This window comes from Thalassophryne amazonica, chromosome 3, assembly GCF_902500255.1.
Source record: "Thalassophryne amazonica chromosome 3, fThaAma1.1, whole genome shotgun sequence".
In the NCBI taxonomy this organism is placed as follows: Eukaryota; Metazoa; Chordata; class Actinopteri; order Batrachoidiformes; family Batrachoididae; genus Thalassophryne; species Thalassophryne amazonica.
This window is the reverse complement of record NC_047105.1, coordinates 59272354-59292525: the sequence shown is the minus strand read 5'-3', so window position 1 is coordinate 59292525 and position 20172 is coordinate 59272354. Positions and strand designations below refer to the sequence as shown.

Genomic DNA, 20172 nt, shown 5'->3' with positions numbered 1-20172 from the left:
GTTGCGGGATTGTTATGGAGCACGATCCATGGCCACAGCGCTGACAAGAAGAAAAGCGCTGCTCGCCTTTTTCTCCAGACGTCGAGCCTGGAGCCAGAGCAGCGCTGAGCTTAACTTCATGTGGTGTGATCGTTTTAGACTATGAAACTGATAATAACAACTGTAGTTTCGTCATTCCCTTAATTCGCCCGTGCTGCAACCAGGTTTTGTCATCTCCATTCGGTTGTCACAATAAAATAAATACAGAAATACATTTAAAAAATAAAGAAATCTGACAGATTAGGCATGTCTTATTAATTGAGCGAGCAAATATCCACATGTCAAGAATTATTGACATGTGAAAAGAGAATACAGTGGTCCCTCGCTATAATGCCGTACACCTGTCGTGGCCTCGGAGTCTTGCGGAGTATTTAGTCCAATTTTGCATGCCTTTTTTTTTTTACAGTGTTCTGTGTTCTGCGTATCTGTTTTTAAGAATCTTGTTGCCCAGAAGAGAAAAGAGTGCCAACAACTACTCATAACTGCATTTGTCACTCGGAAACAAACACTTGCTGCAGCAAGATGTGAGTGGGAAAAGGTGCAGCGCCAGGACGCAGAGGCCCGATCTGTGAAATACCGGTCAGTCACTATTAATAATTTCTTATGTGTCCGACCTCGTTCGTTGATCGTTAAAATTAACCTGTTAGTTCTAAATGCCATCATAATTATTTATAGGAAAACGTTCTATTTTTATTTCTCAAACAAATGTTTGGGCCTGAAAACAGTTTGGTATTATTTTCCTACTAAGGTTTGAACTTTGAGAGTGTTTACACACGAGAGAAAAGTGAGAAAATGTTCATGCCTGAGTCTGCAGTTCATCTCCACCTGAAAGACACTAACCACACGTTTGAGGACAAGGAAGTTAAAATCTTAGCCAGAGAGAAGAAATGGTTTGAGAGAGGTGTCAAGGAAGCATTCTATGTGAAACAGCTGAAACCCAGCCTTAACCGGGGAGGGGGTCTGAGACACGCTTTGTCCCCTGTTTACAATGGGGTAGGAGGGGTCTGGTTAGGTTTATAAAACTCCAGCTTTTGTTGGCTTCTGTTTATTCTTCTCTACAAGAGTCAAGACAGAAGTCAGACTACCAGAGCAAGAATTTTAGCTGAGGAAGCTTCTGCGATTTGAAGAGAAATGTCCTTGCGTCAAGCAACCCAGTCCAGTCGAAGATTCAAGCTTCTCTACTAAGCACTTCTGTTGAGTCATTGTTGTTATGAGATATGTATCTGTTGCAACATATATACATGGCCACCCTATAAAGATGGTGCCAACATTTTGCATATGGTGTGTGCCAGTGCCTTTTGCAGCCATTGCAAAAGAGTCTTATGTATGTGACTGCAGCTTTTTCCACCAGAAAATTACCAACTGTATTCTTGAGGGAACTGCGAAAGAGACTTTTGACGACTCTCCCAAATCTCTGTGTGACTGAGGCTTAACATGACACGAATGCTGATGTGATTCACTTCTGCAGAAATCTACCTACCTCACTGTCCAGCCCCAGGAGAATGATCATAACAAAGAAGAAAACAGCCCACACTTGAGGAAAAGGCATCATGGCCACAGCACGAGGGTAAGCAATGAACGCCAAGCCAGGGCCTGCAGTCATGTTAGGAAGATAAAGAAATTAGCCACAGTACAAGACACAAAACACTTATTAAGCACATTTCATTTGCACTTTTTTTTTTTTAACATTTCAACTCTTTATTTTTTCTTTAACTTCTCACCTGACTCGGCCACTTTGGAAATGTCTATGTTTTGCTCATATGCCATGAAACCAAGTACAGAGAAGATGGCAAAGCCAGCAACAAAACTGGTCCCACTGTTCAGAAGGCACAAGTACACACAGTCCCTAAAGAATAACAAGTCACATTATACTGTATCCTCCATTGCACTGGATGTTTCATTGTCATTAACAAAGTCTGAAGTCAAGTGTTACTTTTAAAATTACTGTTCTCCATGAAGAAATAGAACAGTCATGTCTGTAATGTGATTGGAGAGACTGTGAATAGTCTACATTTTGGTTGCTGCATCAGTTACACAACTTCATTATCAGTGTTGCCACAGTTACTTTGAAAAAGTAATCCAATTACTGATTACTCCTTGAAAAAGTAACTTAGTTATTTTACTGATTACTCAATTTTAAAAGTAACTAACTTAGATTACGAGTTAAATTATTAGTTACTTTCAGCAGCTGCCGACAACACCCACTACTTCCTCAAAATGAAATGACAACATGTTTTGCCAATACTCACTCCTTCTTGACTCCAATGAACATAAATACTTGTTTCATAAAAAATTCAAAAAGGCATCTTTCGTGACCTCATATTTAAATCTTGACAGCACTGTAACGGTAGAACTTACAATTTCTAACCTACATTGTTTATAAATGTAACTATTAAATTCTTTCGAACATTTGACATTTAACTTTCTTAAAATTTTAGTTGTTGAAATTATTATTATTATTATTATTATTATAAGTAGTATTAGCAGTATGAAAAAATGTCTTCAAAAGTGGACCTTTTAGACCATGGGGCATTCCACAGAAATATGAAATTTTGTTTGACCCATTACTGAACAAAGATCTGACTCTTGTATCCTCTGATTAATGGTACAAATGTGCCAGAATGCTATTTTTCTGGAAATATTACCTGCACATTAATTAGTAACAGCTGTTTCAAATCTAAAGTCTTTGTTTTAATATGACTGTAGTTCTTAACCCTATAATGCCACGTGTATCATATTTGATACAGAATTTTCTGAGATGTCTGCTTCATCAGTGTGATATTTTCTCAAAAAAAAAAAAACCCCATCGTATACAATGAGATACTTGTAGTGCACAGACAAACCACCAGAAAAGACAGGTTGCATCAATATCAATAATTAATTAAATAATTAAATAATTGGATATTCCAAAATTTTCATGAAAAATCATGCACAATTTCATGTTGCACACATTTATCCCATTTTTAAGAATTTTGCTCTTATAGTGCAAGTTTTTGGTTTGTGGAGGGTTAATATCCAGTTTTATGACCCAGAAAACATCATTTTTGAATTGAGCACCCCTAAAATACCCAAGGATACCTATTTTCCGGTTGTTTGCTCATTTTCCCCCACAATTAAACAATTTTAAGTGTTTTGCTCTTTTATTGTACGTTTTGGGGTGTGAAGGGTTAATGTGCACATTTATGACCAAGAAAACATCATTTTTTTAAATTTAGCACCCCTAAATTACCTAGGAATAAGTGTTTTCAGGTTGTTCGCTCATATGTCAAACGAAACTTCATTTCTAAGCCTCTTTCAAGCTAAGCCCCATGGTCTATTTAATCTAGGTGTGTTGTGGGGAGCCACCCCCCCCCCCCCCCCCACACACACCCTCTTTATGTCTGGATTCAACCCTGGTTTGCTGTCTGAGAAGGAAGAATAGAATAACGTGTAAATATGACCAGATTGACAGGTAAGAAAGTTTTATCAGCATTTTTTATATTATGTTGTCCTCAGAAAGAGACTTTAGGTGCATTTGGGTGGAAAAAAAAAGCATTAGTTGTTGTTGTCCATTCGGCTGCTCCCGTTGTGTTTGGGGTCGCCACAGCGGATATAGCCTGATATGCATTCGTATTTGGCACAAGTTTTACGCCGAATGCCCTTCCTGACGCAACTCCATTGTAACCTGGCAAAACACACACAGCCACTGGTGTTCCAAAGAGGTCTCTCATCCAAGAACTAACCACTTACTGCACTGCTTAGCTTCTGAGATCTGATGAGATCAGGCTGTTAATGCGTAGCAGGTCTTCAGCTGTTTTTAGCGAGGACACACAAAGTGGCTCAGAGTTTTAATGAAGAAAAGCGTATAAATATCTTTGTAAAGCTCAGTGCAGGTTGAGAGCTGACAACTGTTTTTCAACTCGGAGCTGCTGCACAAAACAGCAGATGAACAGCTCGCAGTGCGCTGAAAATGAGCAAAGTGGGTGGTTCAGTCGAACATCGATCTCCCGCTGCCCAGTGAGTGGCCAGTTTTAATGCTACGATTGACCCGCAATACAAAATAGTAATAATGCACACTGACTTGGAGAAGTAACTTTAATCTGATTACTGATTTGAAAAGATTAACACGTTAGATTACTTGTTACTGAAAAAAGCGGTCAGATGAGAGTAATGCTTTACTAAGTAATGCGTTACCAGCATCAGTGTTCATTATAGAGTAGAACAGTGTAGTACTTTCTTAAAAGAAAGGAGATGGGACAAATGAACCAAGATATGATGTTTTCTTGCAACAAACTTTCAGTCTTGCTGAAACTGTTGCTAAATCCCATGAAGTTTCTTTTGCACACTGTTTTTTTCCTTCAACGAACTAAGCTTAGTTAAAGTGAAAGCAAAAATGTTCAGTACCTTGTTTGGGATATGATCAGCATTGTTACTTTCAAGAATAAGATGAAAAAAGTCAGTAATTTATAAGGATAACAACAAAAGTTAAATTTAATATTGTAAGAGTCCATTTTATGACATAAATTCACAAATTTATATGGTAAATGGACTGCATTTATAAAGTGCTTTTCCATCTGTATCAGACGCTCAACGTGCTTTTACAATAATGCCTCACATTCACCCAGCTGTCAATTTATAAATAAATTATTAACAATAAATAAAAATGACAGACTAGTGTCCTGCCCAGGGTGTACCCCACCTCACCCCCTATGACTGCTGGTATGGGCTCCAGCCCCCCGTGACCCCTAATTGGAGTAAGCAGTTAAAAATGAGTGAGTAAATAAAATAAATAATAAATATATACATTTTTTGGCAGACAGAAAAAGAAGATGTACAGAACATTTATTAAAGATGTAGTATGTTGAGCTGTACACAGTGACTGGGAAATGTCCTGGAGCAAGATGCATTTGAGTTTAAACCCAGCCTGGAACAATTTTGTGTGGAGTTTTCCTGTTGTCATCGAGGCTAGAATCCAGCCCACAGTTGCTCTCAAACAAAATATAAAGGTATGGATAAGGAATGCATGGTTCTTACGTGCATTCGATTTCATGTCATTTATTGTATCAGTTTGATTAGGCAATAATTATTTTTATTATCTTTTTGGGCATCATGTATATACAACCCCTGGCAATAATTATGGAATCACCAGCCTCGGAGGATGTTCATTCAGTTGTTTAATTTTGTAGAAAAAAAGCAGATCACAGACATGACACAAAACTAAAGTCATTTCAAATGGCAACTTTCTGGCTTTAAGAAACACTATAAGAAATCAGGAAAAATAATTGTGGCAGTCAGTAATGGTTACTTTTTTAGACCAAGCAGAAGGAAAAAAATATGGACTCACTCAATTCTGAGGAATAAATTATGGAATCACCCTGTAAATTTTCATCCCCAAAACTAACACCTGCATCAAATCAGATCTGCTTGTTAGTCTGCATCTAAAAAGGAGTGATCACACCTTGGAGAGCTGTTGCACCAAGTGGACTAACATGAAGCATGGCTCCAACACGAGAGATGTCAATTGAAACAAAGGAGAGGATTATCAAACTCTTAAAAGAGGGTAAATCATCACGCAATGTTGCAAAAGATGTTGTTGTGAAAGTGTAGGAACACGGACCCACAACAGGGGGCGCAATGAACGGACAATGGAGAGAGTAAATAACAAGATTTACTACTGAAACAAGCACGAGTAATACAACAAACACAATTTGGGGTCGAATCCGCTGGTGTCGTGTGGGCAGGCTCGAAGGTAGGAGACGTCTGTCTCAGTCGAACCGGAACCACCCAGATCTCCTCTGCCACCGAACCCTGGAAATACTGGAACCGCCAAGTCCCGAATTCCCAGGTGGCCACTGCCTCCGCTCGTCGGATCCGGTACTGCTGGCAGGAGAGAGCAACAACACACAGGAGTGGATGAACGCACCCAGTAACAGAGAGGGGAGAAGCCGCCTCCACCTCTTGGCAAAGTTTAGCAGGAAGGTGAGTACTTATCCAAAGAATGAGGTTTTCAGTAGTCACCAGTCCTGAAAAAGGTTTTAACAGTCTTAGCTGATGATGCAATGTATAACTGCAGAGAATACTACCTTGGTCTTAGGCGATATCTCGGCACTGAGGTGGAGACGCCGTCCTCCTGATATACCTCGGTGCTGAGTAGAACAGCTGTGTCTGGTGATGGGTGACAGCTGTCACCCAGGCTACTCCCATGATGCGGCAGCGCCCTCTGGTGCCTGGAGCCCGCACTCCAGGCAGGGCGCCCTCTGGTGGTGGTGGGCCAGCAGTACCTCCTCTTCAGCGGCCCACACAACAGATGTTGGTTGTTCACAGTCAGCTGTGTCTAAACTCTGGACCAAATACAAACAACATGGGAAGGTTGTTAAAGGCAAACATACTGGTAGACCAAGGAAGACATCAAAGCGTCAAGACAGAAAACTTAAAGCAATATGTCTCAAAAATCGAAAATGCACAACAAAACAAATGAGGAACGAATGGGAGGAAACTGGAGTCAACGTCTGTGACCGAACTGTAAGAAACCGCCTAAAGGAAATGGGATTTACATACAGAAAAGCTAAACGAAAGCCATCATTAACACCTAAACAGAAAAAAACAAGGTTACAATGGGCTAAGGAAAAGCAATCGTGGATTGTGGATGACTGGATGAAAGTCATATTCAGTGATGAATCTCGAATCTGCATTGGGCAAGGTGATGATGCTGGAACTTTTGTTTGGTGCCGTTCCAATGAGATTTATAAAGATGACTGCCTGAAGAGAACATGTAAATTTCCACAGTCATTGATGATATGGGGCTGCATGTAAGGTAAAGGCACTGGGGAGATGGCTGTCATTACATCATCAATAAATGCACAAGTTTATGTTGATATTTTGGACACTTTTCTTATCCCATCAATTGAAAGGATGTTTGGGGATGATGAAATCATTTTTCAAGATGATAATGGATCTTGCCATAGAGCAAAAACTGTGAAAACATTCCTTGCAAAAAGACACATAGGGTCAATGTCATGGCCTGCAAATAGTCCGGATCTTAATCCAATTGATAATCTTTGGTGGAAGTTGAAGAAAATTGTCCATGACAAGGCTCCAACCTCCAAGCTGATCTGGCAACATCAATCAGAGAAAGTTGGAGCCAGATTGATGAAGAGTACTGTTTGTCACTCATTAAGTCCATGCCTCAGAGACTGCAAGCTGTTATAAAAGCCAGAGGTGGTGCAACAAAATACTAGTGATGTGTTGGAGCGTTCTTTTGTTTTTCATGATTCCATAATTTTTTCCTCAGAATTGAGTGAGTCCATATTTTTTTCCCTCTGCTTGGTCTAAAAAAGTAACTGTTACTGACTGCCACAATTTTTTCCTGATTTCTTATAGTGTTTCTTAAAGCCAGAAAGTTGCCATTTGAAATGACTTTAGTTTTGTGTCATGTCTGTGATCTGCTTTTTTTCTACAAAAATAAACAACTGAATGAACATCTTCCGAGGCCGGTGATTCCATAATTTTTGCCAGGGGTTGTATATATATATATATATATATATATATATATATATATATATATATATATATATATATATATATATATATATATATATATATATCTGTCTTACCTAATGTCTGCTTACTGCTTACAATCATGTAACTCTGTTGCTTAAATAAAAACGATGAACTGAACTGAACTGGTTGTTGCTACTGTGTGCATTTTTTCCAAACTGAAAGCCCCACACATTACATGTACTCAACTTACTTGTAACAGTTATTATTGTATTTATTATAACTGCCAAGTGCAGCCAGGCACCCAATGCAAATTGCGTAAGAGTAAAAGATTTGTGTGCCAGCATCTATCCACACCTGCAACACAAAGAAAGAAGATTTTTTTCATCATGTCATCATATGAATGGTTAACATTTGCGTTAGCACATCCAAACTATAGACAATTACTTGTATCACAACTATCAGCTCATGCTCTATCTTCCACCTGGTGCAAAATTGTGTACAGTTCACTGTAGCTGTCATTTTCAGTTTAAACCTGACACAGATGTCATTTTTATGACCAGGGGCTGTATCCTCTAAATCACAGTACCACTTACATTCATGTGGCCGTGTTAGTCTGACAATGATGTGGTTGGTTGCAGAGCTGGTGCATTGAAATCATCCATTAACATAAAGCATATGTGCTTTAGATCACTCCACCTAAAGTCCAGCACTATATAAATAGCACATCACTCAGACGAGCCTTACATAAGTGGATCACAACACACTCTGCTTGAATGCCCACCATTGCCATTGCCTGTAGTACATTGTGATTTTAGAGCAACATATGATGCCTTCAAGATGACATATTTTCTATCAGCATCCATGCATTTTTCAACAAACAATGCAAGACCACACTATGCACACATTACAAAGACATGGGTGTGAGTTAACAGTGTACAGATATTGGACTGGCCTGCCTGCAGCCATGACATGTTCTCAGCAGGGAATGTGTCAAAAATTTTGAACTGATAAATGCAATGATTACCCTGTACTGTTGCACATCTAAAGATGTGTTTGCAGGATGAATGGGACAAAATAACACCCGAAATGCTTCACTGTTTTGTATCCTCAATGTCAAAATGTTTTTTTTGGATTGTGAGAAGGAATAGCAGGATTACAAAGTGGTGAATTCTTTGGTGTCATACTGTTTGCAATGAAATAGTAGGATAAATACATGAAAAAAAGCATTTTCCATACTTTCCCAACTTCTGATTTGGAGATGTAATGTGAGATGGTTTCATTTTCTTCACAGATTAAGTGTTTCACTCAAATGAAACCATTAACTCCAAATTCTGGCCTTATAGTTTCCTTTGAAAGAAAACATACATTTTTCACAAAACATATATTCTTTTAAACGTCTGTTCATTGTCATCAGAAATACACAACAAACCCCTTTTCTGGCATTTCTGGCATTTCATTAGCACATCATCTTTGTTTAACAAAAAAATTACACTACAGTGGCTCCTGTCCACTCTGATTGGTTTCAGTTGCGCCTGCTTCCTCCATACCACAGTGTTGTCTTCCTGGCACAGTCCAGTTCAAAGAAAAGGCCAGATGTCACTCTGACTGTTGTGTCCATGCCTTATGAACATGCTAAATCCAATCCCTTTGCACCACTATTTCCCACTGCTCAAACAGCAATGCCAGCTCAGACACACCCTACATCTATTTGTGCCCACTATGAAAAGCACTTTTTTTGCATTCACCATCAAGATAGAGCCCTTAAAGTTTTATAGTTTGTATACTTCAACAAACATAATCAAGCTCCAAAATACACTAAAAGGGTAAGACACCAGACTGACCTAAAGTGGATTTATGTGTATAAGTACAATCTGTGACATACATTGTGTGTTATTTCTACTTCTTAGGGTTGATGTGCTTCCACAGAGAAGCACTGAAATCTACTCATACCTGGGGATCAGTTAGTCGGGATGGGTCAGGGGTAAGGTAGAACTTGATACCTTCTGAGGCCCCTGGCAATGTAAGACCACGAATAAGCAACACCACCAGCATGACGTAAGGAAATGTAGCAGTGAAGTAAACTACCTGTGGAAGAGTGATCAGATGGATTAGTTGCTGGGATGGAATTTTTTTAATTAATTTCCAATTCTGACTTTCAACATTGTGTTTTTTTTTCATTTGCCATACTGTGTTTAACATAGAATGAAAGCATTACACAATACACTGTTCTTAAAGATGGAACAACATTGATATCTAATTAGTAATTCAGTAAATTCTTCTATTTGTTTCCCTTGGCTGCTCCCGTTAGGGGTCGCCACCACAGATCAATTGTTTCCATCTCACACTGTCCTCTGTATCTTCCTCTGTCACACCAACAATCTCCTTATCCTCCCTCGGCACATCCATACACCTCCTCTTTGGCCTCCCTCTTCTCCTCCTGCCTGGTGGCTCCGTCCTCAGCATTCTTCTCCCTATAAACCCTGGGTCCCTCCTCTGCACATGTCCAAACCATCTCAATCTTGCCTCTTTGACTTTGTCTCCAAACCGTCTCACCTGAGCTGTCCCTCTGATATGTTCATTCCTAATCCTATCCATTCTTGTCACTTCCAAAGAGAATCTCAACATCTCCAGCTCTGCCTCCTGTCTTTTTGTTAGTGCCACCGTCTCTAAGCCGTACAACATAACTGGTCTTACTACTGTCTTATAAACTTTCCCCTTCACTCTTGCTGCTATTCTTCGGTCACAAATTACTCCTGCCACCTTTCTCCACCCACTCCACCCTGCCTGCACTGTCTTCTTCACCTCTCTACCACACTCTCATTACTTTGGACAGTTGATCCCAAGCATTTAAACTCTATACTCTATATCTATTTTCACCAGCTCTACTCCTTGTAACCGCACTATTCCACTGGGCTCTCCTACACTACCCTCACATACTTCTCTGCCACTCCAGATGTCCTCATACAATACCACAACTCTTCTCTTGGCACCCTGTCATAAGCTTTTTCGAAGTCCACAAACACACAATGTAACTTTTTCTGGCCTTCTCTATACTTCTCCAACAGTATTCTCAGAGCAAACATTGCATCTGTAAGTGCTCTTTCTCTGCATGAAACCATATTGCTGATCACAGATGTTCATCTAAGCCTAGCTTCTACTACTCTTTCCTATAACTTCATGCTATGGCTGATCAACCTTATGCCTCTGTAGTTACTGCAGCTCTGCACATCACCCTTATTCTTAAAAATAGGAACAGCACACTTGGTCTCCACTCCTCAGGTATCCTCTCATTTTCCAAGATTTCATTAAACAATCTGGTTATAAACTGCACTGCCATCTCTCTTAGACATTTTCATGCCTCCACTGGAATGTCATCTGGACCAACTGCCTTTCCACTCTTCATCCTCTTCATAGCTGCCCTCACTTCATCTTCATTACTAATTTCTTGTACTTCCTGACTTACTCTCACCACATCATCCATCCTGTAGGTTCCTTCTTAATGAAATCACAGCTTGATGCTCCAATTCTTCCCTCATCCTCATCCACAACAATGACTAAAAAATAACTGCACAGGATCGTCAGTTACAAATTTAACTTCAAAATACGTATAAAACAGTAATTGGCACAAAGAGGTCCACAACGATAAAATAAAAAAAGGATGGGGAAAGATAGAAAAAGAGAGGTAAAAAAAACTGTGGCTCTACTCTGTGCTGCCTGAGCGAAAATCTGACCAGGAAGCCACACCTTCCCACGAGTCTGTGCTTGTCTACAATTAAATGTGCACGACCACTTAAAGCCACCAGGGCAGATACAAAATACCACATAAGGAACACACATGAACTCTCAAAAATATGCTTTATCCACATACATTTTAAGTGCAATGAAGCAAATACCACTCCACTACTCGCTGTAAACACTATAAACAGTCCCCACTTAACAGAGCAAACATAAATAACCAAGAACTTAAATTATTGTTCAAAGATTGATTAACTAAAATTGTATTTAGGCTCCTACACAGCCTTTCCTCTCTGTCATTTTCTTCAATCATCAGCTCCTCAAAATATCCCCTCCTTGTTTGTCAGTACATTACCATGTGTATCTTTTACGACCCTAACCTGCTGCACATCCAATCGGTACAAGTCCTTTTCTCCTTAATTCCTTACTATTCAGCTTCTTGTACAACTCGCAATATGCCCTTTCCTTAGCTTTTGCCACTTCTCTTTTTGCCTTATGCCACATCTCCTTGTACTGCTGTCTACTTTCTTCATCTCTCCAACTATCCCAAAACTTTTTTGCCAACCTCTTTCTCCTTATTCTTTTCTGGACCTCTTCATTCCACCACTAAGTTCCCTTGTCTTCCTTCCATTGTCCAGATGTCACACCCAGTAGCATCCTAAATCTGCAGTACTTTTCCAGTTGTCCAAAATTGCTTCCCCTCCATCCAGTGCCTCTCTCAGCTGCTCACTAAATTTCACACAACAGTCTTCCACCTTTAGCTTCCATCATCTGATCCTTTGTTGAGCTCTCACTCTCATCTTTTTCTTTACCTCTAAAGTCTTCCTACAAAACACCATCCTATGCTGTCTAGCTACACTCTCTCCTGCTACCACCTTACAGTCTCTGATTTATTTTAGCTTGCATCTCCTATAAAGAATGTAGTCCACCTGTGTGCACCGTCCTCCACTCTTATATGTTATCCTGCGCTCATCCCTTTTCCTAAAGTAGGTCTTCACCACAGCCATTTCCATCCTTTTTGCAAAATCAACTACCATCTGCCCTTTCACATTCCTATTCTTGATACAATATCTACCCATTACTTCCTCATCACTCATTACTTTCTCATCAATAATACAGGAAATTCACTTCTCAAAATATTCTGATACCTGAAAGTACTTGAGAATGATAAACTGCATTCCCACTTTGATTGGAGTAACATTTAGCATGTCTGATCTTTCCTAGACTCTGTATCTTTTTCATCCTTTATTGAGCATAGCATCAATTAGAGCAGTTTTCAAGGTTTGGTATGATCTTTCATGTTCCCAACATGCATAAAGCAATTTCACCTCATTTAAAATTACGTCAACAATATTGGTGATTCAACGTAAGCGCTCTTGATACACACACTGCAGACACACGCTAGCTGTATTGCTAATTAGTTTTACCAATACTGTCTTTCCACATATATCAATGGCAAGGACACTCAAAACTTGTCACCGCAGACAATTTTGTAGTCTTTGTGGAATCAGTGGATACTCTGACTGTACGAGGGTAGGCTGAAAAGTTCTAAGGCTCACCAAGAAGGAGAAATGCCATTTCAATAAAACTTGGCATGCATTAAGTTCAACTCTTCTGATGACTAACTGTGTTATTTTCTTCCAGGTTGTGAGGTAGTTTGTGGTTCATAGCCAAGTTTGAAAGTTCGTGGTAGAGGGAAACGGCAAAAATGGACAAAATCTGGCATTGCGGTGTGATTAAGTACCTGCATAAGAAGGGGTTAAAGCCCAAGGACATTCATGCGGATATGGTTGCTACATTAGGGGATGAAGCTCCCTCCATATCTACAGTGCAGAAGTGGGCAGCTGAATTTAAGAGGGGCAGAGTGTTGTGTGGGCCGCTGAAGAGGAGGTACTGCTGGCCCACCACCACCAGAGGGCGCCCTGCCTGGAGTGCGGGCTCCAGGCACCAGAGGGCGCCGCCGCCTCACGTGAGCAGCTACGGTGACAGCTGTCACCCATCACCTGAGACAGCTGACGGCAATCATCTGTGGGGTATATCAGCAGGACGGCACCTCCACCTCATTGCCGAGATATCGTTTCTACCGGAGAGGTAACGTATCGAAGCTAACGGAGTGTATCTTTTTGGATTGTGCTAGTTTGTGGATTACTGTTCCAACGAGAGGTGGAGGTAACTTCCCTGCTGTTCGGAGTCTTGGGTGCAAACGCGCCCCCATCTAACTGTTCTTTGTTCCTCGCCAGCAGTACCAGGTCCGACACGTGGAGGCAGTGGCCACCTGGGAGTTCGGGACTTGGCGGCTCCGGTATTTCCGGGGTCCTGTGGCGGAGGAAGCCGTGTGGTTCGGGTCTTACCTTGGAGAGGCGTCTCCTATCTTCGAGCCTGCCCACACGACACTTTTGTGAATTGACTGTTGTCCATTTCGTGATTGGTTGTATTCGTTGTGCACGTTCACAACAGTAAAGCCTTGTTATTTGACTTTCTCCATTGTCCGTTCATTTGCGCCCCCTGTTGTGGGTCCGTGTACTGACACTTTCCCAACACAGAGAGAGCCTTGAAGACGACCCAAGGTCTGGGCGGCCTGCAACAGCCACAACCCAGAAAAACATTGACCTTGTTCATGAAATGGTGATGGACGACAGACGATCGACGATTAATCAGCTAGCAGATGCTGTGGGAATATCCCGTGAGAGAATTGAACACATTCTGCATGAAGAACTTGGAATGTCAAAGGTGTCAGCTCGGTGGGTGCCACGTCTTCTGACGCCTGATCAGAAATGCACCAGGCTAGTCATGTCGAAGGCAAACTTGGCGCAATTTGAAGAGGATCCAGCCAATTACATGGAACGTTTTCTTACCCAGGTTGAGTGTTGGGTTCACCACTTTGAACCAGAGACAAAAAAACAATCAATGCAGTGGAAACACCCAAGGTCACCACCTCCAAAGAAGGCCAAGGTCTTTTCGTCTGCGGGGAAGGTCATGGTTTCAGTTGTCTGGGATGCCAAGGGCATTGTGTTCGTGGACTATCTTGAAAAGGGACAAACCATAAATGGACAGTACTATTCTAACCTACTGAGACAGTTACGCGAGGCTATCAAAAATAAGCGACCAAGAAAGCTGACAAAAGGGGTGCTGTTCCATCAAGACAATGCCCCAGCTCACAAGTCAACAGTGGCCATGGCCACTATCCACGAGTGTGGATCCAAACTGGTAGATCACCCACCATACTCCCCTGACTTGGCGCCCTCGGACTTTCATCTGTTTCCAAACCTGAAAAAAACTTGGCTGGGAAGCACTATCGGAGCAATGATGAGGTGATGGCTGCCGTTGAGGACTATTTTGACTCTCAAGATAAAAGCTTCTATGCCAAGGGAATCGAAGCACTCAAGCACCACTGGAAGAAGTGTGTGGTGTTACAGGGAGACTATGTAGAAAAATAACCCTGAATTTGTTCAATTCGACAACTGTGAGTTTGTCCTGGATATAGAATTAGAACCAGGCTTTCAGTGACTTCTGGACTTAACCGTCAAAAGTGTACTGTGTGTACTGTAATGTGTTGAACTTCCTGAGACATTCCCTCATCTCAGCAGTGACATCTATGTGTCTGAGTCCTTGGCCTTTGAACCCAAAAGATGCCTGGAAAGAGCTCATGGAGTTCATGAGGTCACTAGACAGACGTATTTGGTGATTGCAGGAGAAAGAAGGTCCAAGTCTTCAGGGCCCTGGTGCCTCTATTACTGTATGTATGTACGAGGGTAGGCTGAAAAGTTCTAAGGCTCCCCATGAAGGAGTAAGGCATTAACTGCATTATAGTGAGCCTTAGAACTTTTCAGCCTACCCTCGTATGTATGTATGTATGTACTGTCTGTGTGCTTTATTACCCTGTGTGCTGCTATACAATGCTGCTGAAACCTCAATTTACCTGAGGGAGTCTTCCCAAGGGATTAATAAAGTTCTATCTAATAAAATCTAATCTAATCTAATCTAGTGTATGATTTAGAGGCAAATCAGTGACCTAGATACCTTTGGTATTAGGTCTCTTCGTAGGATCCTTATGTACCACTGGAACATACTGGAATGACTTTGTGTCAAACGACTGTTATGTAGGGAGACAATAATGAAGAATATCAATTGCATTGTGAAGGATCAGCTATGACATTTTGTCCAGGGACAAAATGTTTCTTTGAGCGTGATCCAGAAAGTAGTGTTGAGGTCCCCGGTAGCTGTAGAAGACCAAGAGGATGTCCATTTTTCACTTGGCTGCAGCAGATACATGGTTACTTCCACGAGGTGGGATTGGATCGGTTCCCTGCCTATGTGGGTGTCATCTAGGACACAAGGTGGTTTCATGGCGTGGTGGATGTGGCACTGTGTGGTACTAGTGCATGATCCCAAACTTGACTTTACCGACTCTGGAAGGCCTTATCACACAAATCTAGAAAATTCCAGGATCTTCCCCTTTACCCGGTTCAAATCCCAAATTTTTTATGGTATTGATTCCATGTCAAGGCTACCTTTGCCAGTGAGATTCTTGACAATAATTTAATTCATATTTGAAACAAGAGGTGTCCTCTGGGAATACCTAGTTTAACACCAGGCAACTGTTAGTAAGGCTGTATTCAAGGGTAGAGGAATAATTGCATTCCAATTTTGAAAACACAAACAAGCAGAGGTGTTGCCAGGTTTTCTGGTGATACAATCATCAAAATACAGAGATTAATCAAGAGGAAAAAAACATTCAGTATTTCTCATAACGGTGAATGTTTTCACACTGGAGCAGTGGCAAGTAGAATAGGAAATATGGCTGACATGTTTTAGATGATGATGCTCAAAAGGTCAATGCCATAGTGTCCAGATTTGAGGACTGGGGAGACTATTATTGCAAGAAACATCCACACATCATGTTTGTTATTGTATCATTACAATACAGAAAATGTGGTCATCACATTAGAATGAAGAAGGTGTTTCTTTTTGAAGATCTGGTGGAGTGTTATTAGTTCACTCCAAAATAAGACACAAGAAGACATGGGCACCGCTTACACAAATAAAAATGTACAGATTGTTGACTTGCCTTCCCTGTGGACTTGACTCCTTTCCAGACACAAAAGTAACAGATGATCCAAGAGAGTAGAAGACACAAAGCCAACTCCCATCGTATGTTGCCTAACTCATGGATACTCCCTGTTATATTCAAAACTCTTCTTCTGCAAGTCACATTTTTAGTTAGAATATCATTAATCAGTTTCAGAGCTAACAGTAATATTTTTCATTTTTGCACATAACAACTGTACACTCACTCCCAAAATTCCCTCACTGGAGAAGTTGCATTTTGTGGGATGGTCCAGTTGAAGAGCTTTCGGTCAAACTCCATGCAGGTCTCTAATGCAAAGAAATATTTTAAATGTAGCAGCACATAAGGAAATGTGTAGATATGCAAAATCATTTGGAGGAAACCTGGAAAAAAAGGAGTAAAGGATATAAGACACTGGTCCTTAAGCAAAACCTACTCAACAGATTAATTTGTAAATGTTGTAATTTAAGGAAACTCCCTGCATTCACCATCCATTCATCTGTCTTCTAAACTCATTTATTCTGAAGGAATTTTGCAGGGCTGACAAACACATTCATACTCTCACTCACACCGACAGCCAATTCATAGTCACCAGTTCATCTAACCTGTGTGTCTTTGGAAATGGGAGGAAGCATCCAGACATGGAAACAGGAGGAGAACATTCAAAATACACACAGAAAGGACAAGGGTGGAAGTGAACCCAGGGCCTTCTTAGTGTGGGGCAACAGTGCTCACCACTAAGCCACTGTGTTTCCCCCATAGAGGTTAATATGAGAACTGGAGTCCGCACTCCCAATGCTGCCTACTAAACATGAATGTCCCTTCATGGACAGAGACATGTCACCTCCTAACTGGGCAAAGTATTGACAAAGTGTCTGGATGTTAGTGCATTTTCAATGTGGATATGCGATTGAACTCACACAGAAAAAAGCTTGCAAAATCTGTGTTAAAATGCCGTTCTGACCTGGATATCGAGCCAGTAAAAATAATTTACATTAAATTATGTAAGGAAAGTATTAAACTTACCCTGACACCCACATATATGGATGTGATCTGTTCCAGCTGCAATAAATCAGCAGCTCAGCTGCTGAGCTGCGACGTCCTGCTGTTGCTGCTATGTTCAGAGCTGCACGACTCATCAATCCATTACTATATATATATATATATATATATATATATATATATATACATATACAATGATCTCCAATGCTTTAGAATGGACAAAAATACCAGAGACGCATGGAACAAAATGGAAAACAACCATCAAAATGGATAGAAGAATAACCAGAATTGGCAAAGGCTCACGCACTGATCAGCTTCAGGATGATCAAAGACTGTCTGGAGTTACCTGTAAGTGCTGTGACAGTTAGAAGATGCCTGTGTGAAGCTAATTTATTTGCAAAGTCCCTCTGTTAAATAAAAGACGTGCAGAAGAGGTTACAATATACCAAAGAACACATCAACTGGCCTAAAGAGAAATGGAGGAATATTTTGTGGACTGATGAGAGTAAAATTGTTCTTTTTGGGTCCAAGGGCAGCAGACAGTTTGTGAGACGACCCCCAAACTCTGAATTCAAGCCACAGTTCACAGTGAAGACAGTGAAGCATGGTGGTGCAAGCATCATGATATGGGCATGTTTCTCCTACTATGGTGTTGGGCCTATATATCGCATACCAGGTATTATGGATTAGTTTGGATATGTCATAATACTTGAAGAGGTCATGTTGCCTTATGCTGAAGAGGACATGCCCTTGAAATGGGTGTTTCAACAAGACAATGACCCCAAGCACACTAGTAAACGAGCAAAATCTTGGTCCCAAACCAACAAAATTAATGCCTCACAGATGTGACGAAATCATGAAAAACTGTGGTTATACAACTAAATACTAGTTTAGTGATTCACAGGATTGCTAAAAAAGCAGCTTGAACGTAATAGTTTTGAGATAGTAGCGTCAACAGCAGATGCTACTATTATTGTGAACACCCCCTTTTCTACTTTTTTTTAACTAATAGCCCAATTTCATAGTAAGGCTATGAAATTGGGCTATTAGTTAAAAAAAAGTGTGTGCATATCATGAATGCTTGGTCTTGCTGGATTTGTGAGAATCTACTGAATCTACTGGTACCTTGTTTCCCATGTAACAATAAGAAATATACTCAAAACCTGGATTAATCTTTTTAGTCACATAGCACTACTATTATTCTGAACACTACTATATATATATATATATATATATATATATATATATATATATATATATATATATATATATATATATATATATATATATATATAACTTTGACAGGATTCCCAAAAAGGTCCATGGCACGACACAGACGAGGCAGCTGTAAACGATTTCTGATTCTATGAGCAAAAAGTTTCATCATCCAATACTTTTAAAAGCAAATGCATCATCAGCTATGAAATTATTATTTTATTTTAGTGTTGAAAGTTTAGACAGATCCGATATGTTCCAGCTTCCAAATTCTGCAGACATCAAGGTGTTACATATATTTTTGTGTTCAATTATGGTTTTCTTTATTTGTTTTCTGTACTTGTTTTGGTATTAAGATAGTTATTTAATTTAGGGTTATACTTTTATTTTCATTCTTATTCTCATTTTCCTTTGTTCTCTCTTGGTATGTCCATGGTACAAAAAGTGGTACAAACTGGATTAACCAGTTTATACCACTTATGATAAAGAGAGTTAGGTTACAATTATAAATCATATGTTTCCCGTTATTGCGCGGGCCTGGGGCAGGGGGATAGACCTCCCTTGAATGCCCACGGGGCCAATAAGAGAAGGATTTTGCAAAATAAGGTCCGCCTCTGTCATGCATATGTAATCCATATAAAAACTGCTTGTATCCATTGTTGTGGGTTCTGTAAGAGCGGCTCTTGTCTGTAAGATAAGTTCTTGCAGGGCCCAGGCCTGATTATTTTTGCTGTGACTTTTTCAGTATTAAAGAAAGAACTGGGGGAAAAAACAACAAAGGCACAATATCACACAATCCAGATGGGCACACAGACTGCATTAATTAATTGCACATGGTCTGCATTAATTAAATCCATAGTACTGAATAAATTCAGCTTTGAATAAAATTCCATTCAAGGTGGTTTCAAATCCTCAGATTTCATGCATGACGCAAGAATAACCAAAACTCGGTGTACCCCACGTCGCGCTCTATGACTGCTGGGATAGGCTCCGGCCCCCTGCGACCCTTAATTGGACTAAGCGGTAGAAGATGAATGAATGAATGAATGTTTAATTATGGAAGAAAATGTCTCCCTTCTTCCTCCATTTGTGGCTTTGCCAACATGCGCAGCTTTCCAGCATTTTGCACCAGTTTCTTGACGAGACTCACTGAGCATCAGTGTGTGCTGCCCACTGAGTTGCCCTGATCAAAAATGGCGACCACGCCTCCTTGCCGGAACACGTCTCAGCGTGACTGCGGACTCTAGTACTCATATTAAACTCTGTGCCCCCCACATTCACCAGTTTTACTTTTTCTTTTTTTTCTTATTATTTATAACTTATTTTATAATTCACATGAAAATGGAGGCATTGATATCAGAGTCACCACACATCTCATTTTGTAGGTCCAGAAATCACATCTTTGGACTGACCTGTGTTCCAGTTGTTGTTGCAGCTCGCCCATGGCAGTTCAGACTTGAATGAAGAGAATAGATAAAAGAACGCCCAGGCCAGAATGATGATGTAATAGATGCTGGAATATAAGATAACCACCTGACTGCCATAACCCACTCCTACAAGAAAGAAAATTACAATATTTGATGAAGAGCTGCCAGCGTCATCAAAGACACATCCCACCCCAGCAACCACCTGTT

At 40.5% G+C, this 20172-nt stretch overlaps 1 protein-coding gene across 1 annotated transcript in view; it reads right to left on the bottom strand.

The window, feature by feature from the left end:
- The window catches only part of slc6a22.1 (solute carrier family 6 member 22, tandem duplicate 1), a 59183-nt gene that overhangs the window by 17562 nt on the left and 21449 nt on the right, over positions 1-20172 (bottom strand). Inside the window, exons 4-10 of the mRNA XM_034166416.1 lie at positions 19951-20091; positions 16548-16629; positions 16322-16454; positions 9469-9603; positions 7769-7872; positions 1761-1885; positions 1520-1632 (exon numbers count right to left, since the gene is read on the bottom strand). Of these exons, the coding sequence (XP_034022307.1) occupies positions 1520-1632; positions 1761-1885; positions 7769-7872; positions 9469-9603; positions 16322-16454; positions 16548-16629; positions 19951-20091 (833 nt within the window). The remainder of the gene's footprint in view (positions 1-1519; positions 1633-1760; positions 1886-7768; positions 7873-9468; positions 9604-16321; positions 16455-16547; positions 16630-19950; positions 20092-20172) is intronic.